This window comes from Xyrauchen texanus, chromosome 15 (assembly GCF_025860055.1).
Source record: "Xyrauchen texanus isolate HMW12.3.18 chromosome 15, RBS_HiC_50CHRs, whole genome shotgun sequence".
NCBI lineage: Eukaryota > Metazoa > Chordata > Actinopteri > Cypriniformes > Catostomidae > Xyrauchen > Xyrauchen texanus.
The window spans coordinates 26,160,848-26,179,245 of NC_068290.1; the positions used below are offsets into that span (position 1 = coordinate 26,160,848).

At 41.6% G+C, this 18,398-nt stretch overlaps 1 protein-coding gene across 1 annotated transcript in view; it reads right to left on the reverse strand.

Moving 5' to 3' along the window:
• The window catches only part of ephb6 (eph receptor B6), an 84,153-nt gene that overhangs the window by 22,743 nt on the left and 43,012 nt on the right, over positions 1-18,398 (reverse strand). The window contains exon 5 of the mRNA XM_052143344.1: positions 11,696-11,991. Within this exon, the coding sequence (XP_051999304.1) occupies positions 11,696-11,991 (296 nt within the window). The remainder of the gene's footprint in view (positions 1-11,695; positions 11,992-18,398) is intronic.

The following is an 18,398-nucleotide window of genomic DNA, read 5'->3' on the forward strand; positions in this document are numbered from 1 at the left end:
TGGGGGCGGAGCCGAGGGAGGTGGCGCCGTAGGAGGTTTCAGAGGCTGAGCCGAGGAAGGCTCAGGAGGGGGGGGCAGAGGAAGGTGGCGCCGTAGGAGGCTTAAGAGGCGGAGACCTGGAAGGCTCCGGAGGCGGAGCCGAGGGAGGCTCAGGAGGTGGGACTGAAGGAGGTTCTGGAGGTGGGACCGAGGGAGGTTCAGGAGGCAGAGCCGATGGAGGTGAGGGCGAAGAAGGCTCTGGAGGCGGAGCCGAGGGAGGTGGCGCCGTAGGAGGTTTCAGAGGCGGAGACCTGGTGGGCTCTGGAGGCGGAGCCGAGGGAGGTGGCGCCGTAGGAGGTTTCAGAGGTGGAGACCTGGAAGGCTCTGGGGCAGAGCCGAGGGAGGGGGCGCCGTAGGAGGTTTCAGAGGCGGAGCCCTAGAAGGTTCTGGAGTCTCTGGGAGCAGAGCCATAGGAGGCTCGGGAGGCGGAGCCGTAGGAGGCTCGGGAGTCTCTGGGAGCAGAGCCGAAGGAGGCTCCGAAGGCGGAGCCCTGGGTGGCTCGAGAGGCTCGAGAGGCAGAGCCCTGGAAGGCTCGAGAGGCGGAGCCCTGGGAGGCTCGAGAGGCTCGAGAGGCAGAGCCCTGGGAGGCTTGAGAGGCGGAGCCCTGGGAGGCTCGAGAGGCTTGAGGCGGAGCCCTGGGAGGCTCAGGAGGCGGAGCCCTGGAAGGCTCGGGAGACTTGAGAGGCGGAGCCCTGGAAGACTCGAGGGGTGGAGCCCTGGGAGGCTCGGGAGACTTGAGAGGCAGAGCCCTGGGAGGCTCGGGAGGGGGAGCCCTGGAAGACTCGAGAGACTTGAGGCGGAGCCCTGGGAGGCTCGGGAGGAGGAGCCCTGGAAGACTCGAGAGACTGGAGAGGCAGAGCCCTGGGAGGCTCGGGAGGGGGAGCCCTGGAAGACTCGAGAGACTTGAGGCGGAGCCCTGGGAGGCTCGGGAGGAGGAGCCCTGGAAGACTCGAGAGACTGGAGAGGTGGAGCCCTAGGAGGCTCGGGAGGAGGAGCCCTGGAAGACTCGAGAGACTTGAGAGGAGGAGCCCTAGGAGGCTCGAGATGCGCTGGCTCTAGGACGGGCACGACTACTGCGCTGGCTCTTGGACGGTCCCGGCTGCTGGCGCTGGCTCTTGGACGGTCACGGCTGCTGGCTCTTGGACGGTCACGGCTACTGGCGCTGGCTCTGGGACGGTCGAGGCTACTGGCGCTGGCTCTGGGACGGTCGAGGCTACTGGCGCTGGCTCTGGGACGGTCGAGGCTACTGGCGCTGGCTCTGGGACGGTCGAGGCTACAGGCACTGGCTCACTGACCTCTGAGGCGACAGGCACTGGCTCACTGACCTCTGAGGCGACAGGCTCTGGCTCACTGACCTCTGAGGCGACAGGCTCTGGCTGGTTGACCGTGGTATGCGCTGGTACACTGTTCCTGGTCGGCGTGGCTTCAGGCTCGCTAGCCGTGGCTGGCAAGGGCTCAGGCTCGCTGACCGTGGCTGACGTGGGCTCTGGCTCGCTGACCGTGGCAGGCGTGGGCTCTGGCTCGCTGACCGTGGCAGGCGTGGGCTCTGGCTCGCTGACCGTGGCAGGCGTGGGCTCTGGCTCGCTGACCGTGGCAGGCGAGGGCCGGGAGGCGGAAGCCCGTCTTCTCTTCCTCCTCCGGGCAGATGAAGTGGACTGTGCAGGCTCATGGGGAACGACAGGCATGGGGGTTGGCTCGCTGGCAGGTGGGGCAGGCATGACAGGAAGCGCCACGGACGACTGGAGAGTCACCACAGTGGGAGGAGAGGTTGGGTCCTCCTCAGCCACACCCACAGTGAATGGCGAGCAAGGTCTCCTCCACGAATGCCTGGAGAGTCCAACCGCGTGTCGCCGGTGGTAACCGCTCCTTAAGCGAACCGTCCAGATTACCCCTGAAGAAGGCCACAAGGGAGGATTCAGGGAAGTCCGTGACACTCGCCAGTCCAATGAAGTCGCGGACGTGGTCCTCTATAGGTCGGCCTTCCTGCCTCAGGCTGAGCAGCCGGTAGTTAGCCTGCTGGACCGCTGGATCCATTTGTGGTCGATCGTTCTGTAAGGCTTGTGTGGAAGGAGGAGAAGGCAGATGGGAGGTGTGGATCCAATTGCGGCTTTATTAATGAACAAATAATAACTGTACAAACACGGGAAAAATAAAAGGTCCACAATAGGAAAAGGAAACTAAAACACGGGGAGACCTCGAGCGAACAAGATACAGGAGCAGCGAACATGAACAAACATCAACATTCAAACAACGATCGACAAGGACTGAACAAAGAACCAGGGTTTAAATCTCAGAGGAACAAACAAGGGAATGAGGAACACCTGGGGGAAACAATCAGGGAAGGAGAAGCAATCAGGGGAACACCAATCATAAAAAGAAACTACAGAGGACTACAAAGACCAAACAGGAAACAGGAACTAAACTAAACTTCAAAATGACAGCACAAAACAAAAGACAACAGTGAACATGACAGAATAAAAGAAACTACAAAAACCAAAACAGGAACTGAACTAAACTTCAACATAAAAACACAAAACAAAAGACAACAGTGAACATGACAGAATAAAATAAACTACAAAGGACTACAAAAACCAAAACAGGAAACAGGAACTAAACTAAACTTCAAAATAACAATACAAAACCAAAAGACAACAGTGAACGTGACAGTCAGACGTGGAGGACGCATGATGCAAATCTTGTCATCAGCAGAGTGCACCTTTGAACTGTCAAGGATTGCCAGAGTAGAGACGACCCAAATGCAGGATGGCGAATAAGGACTTTTATTAAAAAGTTTTTTTAATAAAATATTATTAACAAAATAACAGAAAACAAACAAAAAGTACTCCGTAGGGGAAAACTCAACAGGCGAAGGGAAGACTGGCTGGGCTGGAGACAGAGCTGGGACAGACAGGAACCGACTAACAGACACCTGACAGAGAAACATTCACAGGAACATCCACAACGAACTTGCATGGGACAGAAAACACAGTGAGGTTATATAGGAAGAAAAAAAGGAGATAACAAGGAATAACAGGTGGGAACAATCAACTAATAATCAGACAGGTAACAAGGCAAACGAGAGGGCAGAATTATCACTGAAGAAAGATACGAATGCACAAGGGAATTAGAAAACACAAACTCAAGTGCATTCACACAGCATGAGACAAAACACAAGTGCCTGGACTAAGCCACAGAGTAAATAAATCAAACCAACCGAAGTTGCTGAATCCAGACACAAGACTTAAAACAGACATGGAACACATACATGTAAGGGCTCTGCCACAAAGGGGGGAAAAAAAAACTAAACTAAGGGCAGAACCCTGACATGAACGCACAAAGTGTAGGTTCACAAAGTGTTAACACTTACATTAGCCATTGATGTCACAAAGAAGCACTAGCAGAAGATGTAATCACAGCTAAACATCAGGAGATGAAGGTAAATCTACAATAGCGGATGTGCAAGTCAAGAGTGCATGTGTGTGAGGAGGTGTGGAGATACTTGCATTTGTATATCTAGATTCTGAAGGAATATAAAGACATCTTTATGGGTCTAAACTCCTGAAGAAAAAGTCTGGTGTCTCAAAGCAGTCATAGTGCACATGTGCCAAACCAAGTGCATGTGTGCACAGTTATATGGAGTATATTTTGACAGGCTCACGTTCGACTGTATGCCGACGCTGATCATTCACATCAACATGGAAGTATACCTAGGGCTATTTAAATATTCAAAGGGCTATATACTATTCAGAATAGGTGCATTGTTAATGCTGCAAACTAAACTCTGCTAAATGGTTTTTACAATGCAAGTGAATGATATACTGTAAATGATATTAAATGTAGTGGCAGTTTTTAAAGTTCATATTCTTCATTCATTTGAATTAAATACTTAACATTTATTATACATTTATTATAGCTCCAAAAAGGAGAAAAAGTCAGCATAAACATAATCCATCAGACTGCAGTGATTTAATCAATGTCTTCTGAAATGATCCAGTTGATTTTGGGTGAGAAAAGACCAATCTTTCTCCTTTTTCACTTTATATCTTGACAGCAGTCTCCTTGGCAAAGTTATATTTTGGTGTTTTCTCATCAAAAACCAACTGGATCACTTCAGAAGACATTGATTAAATCACTGGAGTCATATGCATTACTTTTATGATTTTATCTCCTATCTGGAGCTTTTAGAGATTTGGTCACCATTCATTGCATTGTTAGAGCTGAGATATTCTTCGGAAAATCTTTGTTTGTGTTCTGTAGAAGAAAGAAAGTCATCATGGATGTCATGAAGGTGAGTAAATGATCAGAGAATTGTAATTTTTGGGTGAAATATCCCTATAACATAGCCACCAAAATAAATGCACGTTTATCCCTGTGGTGTGAAACCATAATGCCGGAGCTGTTGATCGGCTGATGATACAAAATGTTTTCTTATGACACATACCTGTACATCTGGCATTTCAGAACATTCAAAAATGTAGTCTTTTGTATCTCTGAAATGTACATGCCATCTCATGAACAATGTCTCAAAATATATCTAGGAAATTGAAATGCTACAGGACATGCTACAATATCCCAAGTTGAGAATGAAAGGTTATGCGCTTCCAAGATGACGAAATTAATGTGCTGCCAATAAATGCTTGAAATATTTCTTCAGAATGTTGTTTACAGTATGCTGTTATCTATCACATGCAAAAAGGGCTGGATTGACTATGTTGTTCCCAGCTAACTTCACCAAATCCACCAAAAATGCAAATTCTTGAGACTCAAGGATCTTGACTTAGTCATATTGGTAACACTTTACAATGAGGTTCCATTTGTTAACATTAGTTAGCAACATTAGTTAACATGAACTAAAAATGAACAATACTTAAACATGACCATTAAAAAAAGATGCAAATGAAGGGAAACTGTAAAAGCAAATGGGCAGAGAGAGATGAGAGACCTCACTTAAGAGTATAATTTGCCGTTGACATTGTACTTGATATTTAGATCGCTGACCCAATTTCTCTCTCTCTCAATTTCCTCTCTCTCTCCCTCTCTTAGTTGCTCTTATTCCCTTAATTTGGCTTGCGGCATTCTTACTAAAGCACACAGATGCACAAATACAAACACATAAACACACTATCTTACACAATAACAAACTCAGTTTGTAGCCTCACAAAAGGGAAATATACAGGTATGCACTTATTTGGTCATTCTCTGGGCCGTGCATCTCAGACCACTATGTTGAAATCATCAAAGGACACCTATGTAAAATCCATTATTATGGCATTTAATGTGGAATTATGTCCTAATAATGCTCTGCAGGCTCGTGGCATTGCACAACTGTTTTTCGCTGATTGAATTGTTTGGCATTAGCTAAACTGGAGACTGAAAGTTTGATAGCTGATGATTTGTTATTAAACCATATAATCATGATTGCAAACAAAGTGAATTTCTCTGTTGTTCACAAAAAATATATTTCAACAAACATAAATTGGGAATTATTTTGGCGGGGCTTTTTTCCACATAAAACAAGATATTGAACCTGACAATAACAACTGAAGATTTTCAGTTATTGTTGTAGTATTAAGGTACTGATTAACCAGCATATGAATAGACAGTAATAAGCAAATACAGACAATACACATCATTTTTATTCACTGTGAAGTGGCTAAAACTTACAGTACGTTCATCAATTTTGTTCATGGTGGACAATATGTTGGCTCAATACCTAAACATATTTAATAGGCATGGGACAAGTTCCAATATAATGCATAATGTAATGAAAACAAGGAGTCAATCAAGTTGTTCTCTGCATCACACTACAAACAGCCTAGTGGTCACCAGTTACATTTTAGTTTCATTTACTTCAGAGAATCATACTGTACTGATTTATATGAAAATGTAAAATGTCACTGCACTGTCTTTATACTATCTGAATAGTCTTGGCAACACAGAGGCGCAGACTATATGAATCTCATAGGAAGTCAATGTCACTCCTCCCTTCAGGCTTGCTACCAAGTATATCAGTATTTCAAGAGTGGGAATGACTCATACTGCCTTTATAAACACCATAATATTGAACAAAATGAGTGAATTATTCCCATATTTTATAAGATTCTGTAACTGTGACATTTGAAATGTGCATTAGGCAAAAGTGAATAAAAAGACACTAAACTTTCCACCGTCCACTATGAAAGCAAAGTGTGGATGTGCAGGTGAAATTGCTTCATATGCTCAGTTGTGCTTTAACCACTATGATCTTGAAGGACAACTAAGGGCAAAGAAAAAGAGCTGACAGGTCTTTTGGGGATTTGATTCTTGCTAAAACCTGCACATTTGTCCAAAAAATTTTCCATAGAGCTGTTCAGGTTGTAGTCCAAATACCCGGAAGTTATTCGCCTTGGGTTCCCTCTGGATTTTCCTGTGGGTTTTTATAATGGGGTTTTCAATAGGCCTCAAATAATGTCTGTGGCAATCTTTACTTGACGACATGTGGTAAATAACATATTTTTGTACCTCAAACATGAATTTTTAAGCAACCATTACACAAAAAATAACACAAAATTCACATTTGAGGTACGAAAGTGTGTAATTTATGCTGTAGAACAAAATCATCAACTAATGTTTATGCTAGACCTTATGTATATAATTTTATTATAAAACCCCATAGCAAAATTCAGAGGGAACCCATGGCAAATTAGACTTACAGTTTCCCCTACAAATTGACATCATGATTGAACAGCTCTATAAATATTTCTTCTCATAACTTATTTACTTTATATTACATTACATTTATGCATTTTGAAGACTCTAAAGGGTGTACAGCGGAACAATCTAGTTCCGGAACAAAAAGTCCAATTCATAGTGGAATTGATTATTAACGATGACTTATAAACTGTTAAAGACAGACCTTATACATGCTTCTGCTGAAGCAATTAGTCCTCGTTGGACTAGTGAAAAACTATACTACCCATAATCCTGAAGAAATATTCTCCACCAATAAGAGTATCCCGGCAAACAAACTGGCAAAAGAGTTCCGCAGCGACCGACCACTTCCATGACGTACTGTGAATGATCTCGTCAGTCTCCTTGCACTCTCAAACTAATTATATATTTTATATATATATATATATATATATATATATATATATATATATATATATATATATATATATATATATTAATATTTTTCAATATACTTTAACTATATTAATCTACTGAGATTACTCAAGATCAGTAACATTCAAAATACTTTGGATTACTTCTTCTACACTGGTACATTTTTTTCACTTGTTTTGACTATAAAAACTCTGTACAGCAAGACAAAATACACACGTTAAAAATACATTCTCTGACAAACCTAAATATCTTTAGATTTTTAGATATTTTTACAGGAAAACTATAAAATAAATTTTAATCAAGAATACGATTTTTGCCCTAATATCAAACGTCTTACTAGAAAAAATTAATTATGATCCAACATGAATTTTCTTGATAATAAAAATACGATCTTGCCTGGTAACATGTGAATGTAAAATGGCTAGAAATAGCATTTTAGCTCAGCATAAAGATGACAATTTTCACAAGATTTATTTCTATTTCTTCTGCTCCAAACTTACTTCAAGCTTACTTCTCTGTCTGCTCGTATGAATGTAACACATCATAAGAAAGTGTTTCACCGCTGTTCAAATGCACTTTGGATCACATCATTAAATGTTTTCCATCTGAAAGGACTAAATATTAAATGAAACAAATGACAATAAAAAGCAAAGTAATCTCTTGGGTAATCAAAATACTTTTTGAATGTAACTGTATTCTAATTAACAATGATTTAAATTGTAACTGTAGTGGAATACAGTTACTTATATTTTGTATTTTAAATACGTAATCCCATTACATGTATACCGCTACTCCCCAACACTGTATATATATATTTTTATTGTTTCTAATAATATATATATATATAGATATATATATATATATATATATATATATATATATATATATATATATATATATATATATAGATATATATGTTCACACATTAAACAGCTTACTGGAGTACGTGTAAATTAGCTTTTATAATTAAATAGCCACACATATGATTACTACACCCCCTGCATAACGCCATTAACGAAAGCTCTATGTTGCTGAACAAATGTTTCGAAAGATGGTTGGCGACATAGTTTCTACGGTTCTGGGAAACAGTTGTAACTATCTAGTTAATTTCTCCAACAATGCATCATACTATGGTGGTTAAGTGGTGAATAACTTCATTGTATGGGAAACGTACCCCTGGTTGGTATGTTCAAACAGATTGTTTTGATAGCGCAAATGTGTTTAAGTTTTTCAAGGAAATCAGCCTACAAATGGGTTACTTGCAGTTGTCTCTGCATATTAAGCTGGGATAGGAGAACGTTTTTTTTTTTTCATAAGTCAAAAAATGATGCATATAACCTTTAATCAGAATTCCCATAATTTTTTCATTTTTGATTATGTGCTTGAAATACAGGAGACAAAGCATGCAAGGGAAGTTAAAATCAGTCAGCCGGTGAATGTGATTGCGTATATTGCACCAAATCTATAAAACACCTACGCTGACTCTTAAAATTACAGCACAGAACATCTGCAAAACATCTATCAATTATATAATTGCACTCAAATAAAACAAACCCTGTCCATCACTCTCTCAACACGACTTCTGCCAATCCAAAATTTTCTTGAATTCTGTATGATTTGCTGGAAGCTCAATCCTCTTTAACTTGTGTCCACTACTAGATCCTTCCCCCCTCCTCTTCCCTGTGGTTTCTGTCACTTGTACAGCTGAATGGCCATTACATCACTGTGACCTAAATGTGTCACATCCCTCTCTTTTCCCCACTCCCCCCACACTCTACTTTCGTCTTCAAGATATCCCAAAACTTATTTTCTGATTTACTCGCATCGCCCCCAGAATTTAACCCTGTAATGCCTTTCCGCTTTCCTCCACTTCTGCTGCATCTCTCCCTCACCTTGTCTTTTCGTCTCTTTGACCTCATTCCCTTCATTGCTTTGGGAGAGAGAGGAAGAACTTATTGATGCTGAAGATGAGTTTGTCTCATTTTGACTGCTATCTCCTCTGAGATAAAAAAAAATGTCTCTTTTTCTCTCGTTCTCTCACAATATTTATTTTTTTGCCAGCCAATCCACACAAAACAAAGATTAGAATACAGAGGAGATATGTCAACCACATACCCACAGAAACACATGTTATGCTGACAAAGTGACAAAGAACAATCCTGATACAGACAGGTAGATGCAGAAATTCTTGCACACACTTTTTGATTTGACATCTCTGTGGGGACTTTCTATTGACTTCAGTTGTTTTTATACTGTGCTAAAGGTATTTGTTTGTTCCCTAAATCAAACCCAAAGACAAACATTTCTGCATTTTTACATTTTCATTAAGACATTATTCAGTATCTTTATTACCCTGTTTTCATTGTTGGAATCTTGGGCTGGTCCCCATAATGGCAGAGTTTTTACCAGTGCTCAAATTGTGGGGGAGCTGGGGGCGTCCGGGACCCCCATATGGCATTAGGTTCCCAGATATTTGTATTTTAGTAAAGATAATAATGACAAATACTATTTAATTTACACAGTTAGGATACAGTACATTTTGTGAATATTTACAATAATCAGGGCTCTACAGTCCAAGCCTTTTACTCTCATTTGCAAGAGAAAATTACTTCTTGCGAATGATTACTTGGGCACATTTGGACAGCTGATCTAATGATCTATACGTTTTGAACTTATAATTGCAGCCTACCATCAGAATTAAAATCACTAATGCATCTTCCCTCATATACCAAATACTTTTAAAAGTGTTTGTTATTTTTGCATTAAAAGCCATTTTTCACTCTCACATGGCTGCGAGCGCTGTCCTCTCCCTCCCTCTCTTTCTTCTATGCGCATGCAGAGACAGAGGGAGAGATATACCATGAGAAGATGGTTTAAGCTGAGTTTCTTGCTTGTTTTTATGGGTCAAAATGACGGACAGCATCTTGAATACTGATGGATTAATCTCAGGCTCACACGCAAGATTCTAGCGAGTCAAATAAAAATCTGCGAGTCGAAATTTTGCGCAATAACAGTAAACGGCATTTCAGCGTCCTCGTCTAACACAAAGTGATAAGTAAAATCTCAGACATAAAAAAAATAAATGAAAGAAATGTCACTCTACCAATAACAGCCTCTTTGCACAAATGCGTGAGAATGACGTGCACCAAATTTACATTATTCTGCTTCTAACGCAAGTGCGCTGCTGTTGTGTGGACAATGGGTTTCTTCAATGATCTTCAATGATCATGAAAATTCGATAACATCATAATCACACTCTGCAACACTGTAAAAACCTCTTAAAATGGCATAGCTTGTTGATGCTTAATAACGAGACCAACAAGTAGCTGCATGGCTCTGCGTCAATGTGTAATAGAAATGTCAACTGCGAGAAATGTATCAAGTATCATGTCTATCACAGTTATGCAAAATCCATGGCAATGCACGTTCCCAAAATCATTATATTATAATACAATTTAGCATTTCTCATGGCCATCGATGATAGTGCTCTCTGGCGCGCACACACGAGCAAACACATAGCATGCGAGGAGAGAGAGTGCACATTCATGGCAGTGATATACTGCATGTGTAGACTTGTATGTAAGTAGATGGGGCTTCAGGGTAAAAAGACTGGGAACTACTGGTCAGGTGCATTTTTTCATTGAAAAACAATTACAAAAACAGCATATACAGATGCAGAATTGCTTCTTTGTTATAGTGTATGTCATATAAAATATATTAACATTTTATAACTTTCATGAATAACCCATTTAGCATTATTGCATTATGCACAGTTAAAGCTGAAGATACGTTAATGTATTTATGAATGTCATGAAAGTTTGATTTGAAAGATTTCAATGTTGATGAACTAGCTACTAATCAGTTAAGAATTAGGTCTACCTACTCTATATGTTTGTTAATGGCAAATGGATGTATAAAGTGTCATCAATATATTATTAGTTTATTAGTGACTTAAGGAGATCCATCAGGACTCATGTAGTTTGGTGCTACCTTTTGTTTTTTAAAGGTTCATCACAGGTGTCTTTTGTCATGTATGAAGAATCTTTTTGTTAATTTAATTTTTAATTCATACATGCTCTGTTGTGATACATTACCGGTTGTATCAACCTGAACACCGACTGTGCCCCTAAATATCGCTTTTTAAAAACGCTTTTAATGAAGTATTTATACTATAGATTTCTATGGTTTCCTATTGTTTTATACAAGTTTTTAGATCTTTTAATATAAATGCAGTAATATATATATGTTAAAAACATATTTTATATATTAATCTTTTTTTTCTTTTAAATGAGGACATCCCCAATGTCCACAAAGACAAATTCATCCTTAAATTGTAGCTTAGTAAACCCGCACAAACAGTGCATTGAGCAATGCAGTATGTGTTTTTTTTGGTGCGATCAAGTGTGGGTAATATGGGTGATAACATGTGAACTCTAAAAATGGATCCGCCCGAGTAATCCTTAAAATTACGTCAGTGTAGTGTACAGAAAACTGGCATTCGCTATATCAGTGTAGTGTCCAGAATCAATGTGACCATGTTTTGTTGACTCACCCAGACAGGCTGAGCCATTATGGTTGGGCTCATATCCCGCATCACACGTACATCCTCCTACAGGAACCAGCCATTCACCTTCTGTGTTACAGTGCATTCTCGGTGCTGTTCCACCCTGTGATTGGCTATGAGGTACACAAGTGCCATTCACTGGAACCAGAGAAGTTGGCTCTGCCCCTGAGGGCATGGCTGAGTAGAAAGCCAGGTAATGACTGGTTACTGGGCAGCGGTGATAAAATATTGAAACACCCATGAGTGACACACATGCTCCGCTGTCTACTATTGCTAACACAAACCTAAAAGAGAGGTAAAGCAGGAGAGAGACAAAAAGGAGTGACAAAAGGTTGACAAGAAGGTAAATAGAGATTATACATGTTTAGCAGCCAGTAAAAAGGGACGTTCATACCGAACATGTGTTTGCGTCCATCTGTGCTGTTCTTTTTTAAATTGTTTTTCTATATAAACATGTGCTAGACAGACGTCTTTGACCATTGCGCCATTTTACACACTTTAAAAGAACTTCATCTGTTTGAACTCAACTATTTTAATTTTTGCCGCTGCATCTTTTTTGCCCCTAGAACGTGTTCGGCCTGAATGTCCCTAGGTCACTTCATGCATCTGCATCAAGCATCACAACATATGCAAATATAACCAATTTCAAGAAATTATGCGATTTTGCTGCACTTGATGTGCCATATAAAAACTAGGGATGTCATGTTACCATTTTTTTTAGAACGTGTATGAGTAACGATACTTCCTGTTTGGTACTAGCCGATACAAAGTCTGAGACCTGTTTTTTGTTTTATTTTTTATAAAATTCCATATCAACAGTTTATTTCAAAGTTATAATAAAAATGGTGTTTAAATAAATTAATTAACACTTTAATCAAATTAAAATATAACAATTCATTTTCAACATAATGTTGCATTATTTTTATGAAATGAATTGCTTTTATACAGAAGCTCACAGCACAATCCAAAACTGGAGAACAACATTGGAGTTATATTTTGTCAAATAAATTGCTGCACAACAAAGCACTACAGATGTGCGATATTGCTTAAATACAAACAATAATATAATTACTATTGATTAATTATTATTATTATTATTATTTGTAGTAGTAGTATTTCAGTAAATACTACATAACTATAAATTATTCAGGAAGAGCTCAACACCAGTGAACCAACATGGAGAGAATTCCAATTGTACAGAAAACCCTATCAGCATCTGCCCCAGGACCAAGTGGTATACCTTATAAAGTATACAAGAGATGTCTGATGTTACTCCGCAGGCTATGGGAACTTTTGCGGAGGGTATGGGTAAAAGGTATCATCCCACTGTCCTGGAAAAGAGCAGAGGGCTGTTTCATACCGAAGGAAGCGGACTCCTCTGAGATCAGCCAGTTCTGAACCATTTCTCTTTTGAGTGTCGAAGGAAAGATTTTTTTCTCTGTCCTGGCCAAAAGGATGCCTACCTATATGGTGAGGAACAAGTATGTTGATACATCAATCCAGAAGGGCGGCGTCCCAGGGTTCTCTGGGTGTTTGGAGCATACCGGTGCCCTCAACCAGCTGATCCGGGAGGCCAAGGAGAGCAAAGGTAATCTAACAGTATTCTGGCTCGATTTGGCTAATTCGTATGGATCAATCCCTCACAACCATATCAACGTAGCTATGGAACACTAACATATCCCCTACCACATCAGGTAGGATCACCAGCTACTTTGTCTCAAGTTTTGGCTCAAGACTGCCCATTTTACAACTTAATGGCATGACCTGGAGAAGGGAATCCAAACAGGCTGTACTATCTCCCCATATTGTTTATCATGGGAATTAATCTGCTCATAACAGCAGCAGGAAAGGAATTCAGAGGGCCGTTAATGGAGTCTGGCACCCGACAGCCTCCAATAAGAGGCTTTATGTATGACCTAACTGTAACAACTTCAACCCACGTAGAAGCAAGGTGGATCCTGAAGGCACATGATGACGTGGCAACATGGGCAAAGATGAAGTTCAAACCAAGGAAGTCAAGAAGCATGGTGATCAGAAATGGGAATGTGACCAGAAAGTTCCAATTCCAAGTCTAGGGGGAGGTTATACCATCAATTGAGGAAAACCAAATAAAATGCCTAGGGAAGTGGTGTGATGCCTCTCTCACTGACAGAAGCAGCATATACAGGACAGAGAAACAGGCAGATGAATGGCTGAGAAAGATAAAGGGATCAGGATTACCAGAGAAGTTTAAGGCCTGGCTCTTCCAGCATGTTCTGCTACCAAGACTCACATGGCTACTGATAGTCTATGAAGTGCCTATGATATCATTGCGAGAAGTCGAAAGGCGAGTGAACAAACACCTCTGTAGGTGGCTCGGAGTTCCACCAAGCTTCACGTCAGTAGGGCTATACATCAGGTCTGGACAGTTATCATCAGTGGTGGAAGAGTTCAAGGCGGCAAAGTGCAGGGCTGTGATGATGTACAGAGAACTTTATGAAGTTGAAGGACATCATTGGGAACCCGTGCGTGGGGAGACAAGGACTTGGAACTACCCACATTCAGCGATGGGGAAAGCAGACCCAAGGCAGAGAAGAGACATGATCCAAGCCGAGGTCCGACACCTGGAGGAGGAAGGGCGAAGGTCCAGGGCCATGGAACTTGGATACAAGCAGACTGGACAAAGTTGGACCTGCCAAAGCGGAAGATCCCGTGGCCTGAACTTTGGAGACTGGAGCCATTTTGTATCCCTTTCCTGCTCCAATCAGTGTACGATATTCTTCCAACACTATCAAACCTGCACAGGTGGGGAGGAGGGAGGACCCAATGTGCAAGCTATGTGGAGGGAGAGGCACATTGGCGTACATACTGGCAGGGTGTGAGACTGCACTTAGCCAGGGAAGATACAGATGGCATCATGACAAGGTCCTCAGAGCACTGGATGACATCTTGGAGCAGGAGAGATGGAAAAAGTGCCAGATCCACGTGAGACCGACTCTATCCATTCAGTTCAACAGGGAGTGGGAGAAGCCACCCTCCTCAAAGAATACCAAGAAGAGCCTCCTGCGGGCAGCACAATCATGGGAAATGAGGGTGAACCTGGGACAGAAAATGACTGTTTCCCCAGATTGTCCAAACATCCCTGAGGCCTGACATGGTCATATTGTCTGAGGAGGTAAGGAAGATCATCCTGATTGAACTGATTGTCCCATGGGAAGATGGGTGTGAAGAGGCCTCAGAGAGGAATGCCACCAAGTACCAGGACTAGGTCCAACAATGCAGGGACAAAGGGTGGAAGGCCTGGTTATTTCCTATTGAGGTCGGCTGCAGGGGGTCCCTGCGAAATCTGTGTGGAAGACACTCACAGACCTGGGAGTAGCAGGAAGGGAGATGAAGACAGCTGTGCGCAGGTTGGGCACAGCTGAAAGAGCCTCTTGCTGGCTCTGGAGTATGTGGGAGGAGTTGAACTGGAAGCCAGCAGAAAATGGGCAGTGACTGACCATCACTGCCAACCCGCCAGCTGGAGGGCATTGTGGTTTAGGGTTGAAACTTCAGATGAAATTTGGATGCCACCTGATGACATCTTCTCCTGGCTGAAAGCTATAATCATAAGCAGGTGACTGAAGGTGTTAGCATCTAGATGTTACGGTGGCCCAGTAGTGCACAACACAACGAAATTCAAAAAGCAAACATAAGTTCACAACACAACGGAAACAAGCCACAACACAACGCAAAAAAGCCGCAACACAACGGAAACAAGCCACAACACAACGAAATAGCCACAACACAACCGAATAGCCACAACACAACGGAATAGCCACAACACAACGGAAATGATCCCGACCACTAGGGGGCAGCGTCGGCAGTAAAAAGCCGATATTTCCTCAGGAGTCGAATCGGGACCTTTCTTTTACTGTCTATGATCGGGACACGACAAGAGATTATCTGTGTAAGTGATGGGATATTAATCTGTGTAATTTATTTTTTAAATTAACAAAATATTTTAACTGAATCGTTTCATGAAACGAGCAGAATATTGATAAACTACTTTCGATTGAGACAATTTAACTCTGCTTTTGTTTCATTAACACCCTGATAGTTCGCTGAAATGTTATCATTTTAACCATTGTCTTCCTAGGCTGGCATGTTTTGTCCATTCTGTGGAAACGATCTGAGAACTATAAGCCTTTTGCAGCTCGTGTGGCTCTAATGTCCAGTTTTTGTCTGAAGAGTTTGAACGTGGTATGTATGCGTTAAGTCTGCCTTAGAACCTTAAGTTTAAGTCTAAACCTTAAGTTACTGTTATTTGAGCACACTGTTTAAGTTTATTAACTAAATTCTGAGTAAGATGTTTCTACCAATTAAAGTTGTTACTTAATAATACCCTTTCTATTATATATTGTATCCTTTGTTGATGGTTAGAGTCATCAGTCCATGTTTGTGAGGATGATCTTCTTCGAAAGTACTTCAGAGATGGACACAGTTACAGTGTCATTGTGGATTTCTTGGCATCGAAGCACAATATTAAAATGAGCCTTCGTACCCTGAAAAAAAAATTGAACAGACTGTCCTTGTACAAACGAAAAAACTACTCGCCTTTGGACACTGTCCGGACAGCTATTGTTGGCGAGTTGAATGGTTCTGGACAGCTTTAATGATGTGGACAATGTTAAAGCACAGTGTAGAATTTGGCAAAAAAAAATATCGCATAAAGCCGGTTCTACGCACAACCTACACCGGCATATGCGAACAGTGCACCCAACTGTGAAGCTAGCGGAGCTTCGAGAAACAGCTTTTTCTTTAATATGGGTTCTATTATGTTCAGTTTGTACTTGTTTTGAATGTTGTTTCTATACATTAAAAAGTTCTAATGCAAATGCTTAATAGTATTATTTTTTCATAACAAATCAATGCATTTTTAAAGAAATTGTGAGACATTGCGAGTATGATTTCATTTAATAATTGAATTAGAATTGTTTTCACACCTATCATAGAGAAAAAAATGTTTTTTTAAAGAGCCGTTTGTGAGCCAAAAGAGCCGACTCTTTTCAGTGAGCTGAGTCAAACGAACCGACTCACGAAAAAGAGCCGGATTGCCCATCACTAATCCAGACCGCCAGCGATAACGCATGGGAGATTGAGAGCAATTTACCGTTTCTGGAGACCACCTGTCCCCCTAGTGGTCGGGAGCATTTCCGTTGTGTTGTGGCTATTCCGTTGTGTTGTGGCTATTCCGTTGTGTTGTGGCTATTTCGTTGTGTTGTGGCTTGTTTCCGTTGTGTTGCGGCTTTTTTGCGTTGTGTTGTGGCTTGTTTCCGTTGTGTTGTGAACTTATGTTTGCTTTTTGAATTTTGTTGTGTTGTGCACTACTGGGCCACCGTAAGATGTACAGGTGAAACTCGAAAAATTAGAATATCGGGCAAAAGTTCATTAATTTCAGTAATTCAACTTAAAAGGTGAAACTAATATATTATATAGACTCATTACAAGCAAAGTAAGATATTTCAAGCCTTTATTTGATATAATTTTGATGATTATGGCTTACAGCTTATGAAAACCCCAAATTCAGAATCTCAGAAAATTAGAATATTACATGAAATCAATAAAAAAAGGATTTTAAATACAGAAATGTCGGCCCTCTGAAAAGTATAATCATGCATATGTACTCAGTACTTGGTTTGGGCCCCTTTGCATTAATTACTGCCTCAATGCGGCATGGCATGGATGCTATCAGCCTGTGGCACTGCTGAGGTGTTATGGAAGACCAAGATGCTTCAATAGCTGCCTTCAGCTCTTCTGCATTGTTTGGTCTCATGTCTCTCATCTTTCTCTTGATAATGCCCCATAGATTCTCTATGGGGTTCAGGTCAGGCGAGTTTGCTGGCCAATCAAGCACAGTAATACCATGGTCATTGAACCAGGTTTTGGTACTTTTGGCAGTGTGGGCAGGTGCCTAGTCCTGCTGGAAAATGAAGTCAGCATCTCCATAAAGCTTGTCTGCTGAAGGAAGCATGAAGTGCTCTAAAATGTCCCGTAGACGGCTGCATTGACTCTGGACTTAATAAAGCACAGTGGACCAACACCAGCCGATGACATGGCTCCCCAAACCAACACAGACTGTGGAAACTTCACACTGGACTTCAAGCATCTTGGATTGTGTGCCTCTCCATTCTTCCTCCAGACTCTGGGACTTTGGTTTCCAAATGAGATGCAAAATTTGCTCTCATCAGAAAAGAGGACTTTGGACCACTGAGCAACAGACCAGTTCTTTTTTTCTTTAGCCCAGGTAAGACGTTTGACATTTGAAGCCCATGTCCAGGACCCGTCTGTGTGTGGTGGCTCTTGATGCAGTAACTCCAGCCTCAGTCTACTCCTTGTGAAGCTCCCCCACAAATTTGAATGGCCTTTTCCTGACAATCCTCTCCAGGCTACGGTCATCCCTGCTGCTTGTGCACATTTTTCTTCCACACTTTTCCCTTCCACTTAACTTTCTATTAATGTGCTTTGATACAGCACTTTGAGAACATCCAACTTCTTTTGCAATTACCTTTTGAGGCTTTCCCTCCTTGTGGAGGGTGTCAATGATGGTTTTCTGCCAGGTCAGCAGTCTTCCCCATGATTGTGAATTCAACTAAACCAGACTGAGAGACCATTTAAAGGCTCAGGAACCCTTTGCAGGTGTTTTGGATTAATTAGCTGATTAGAGTGTGAC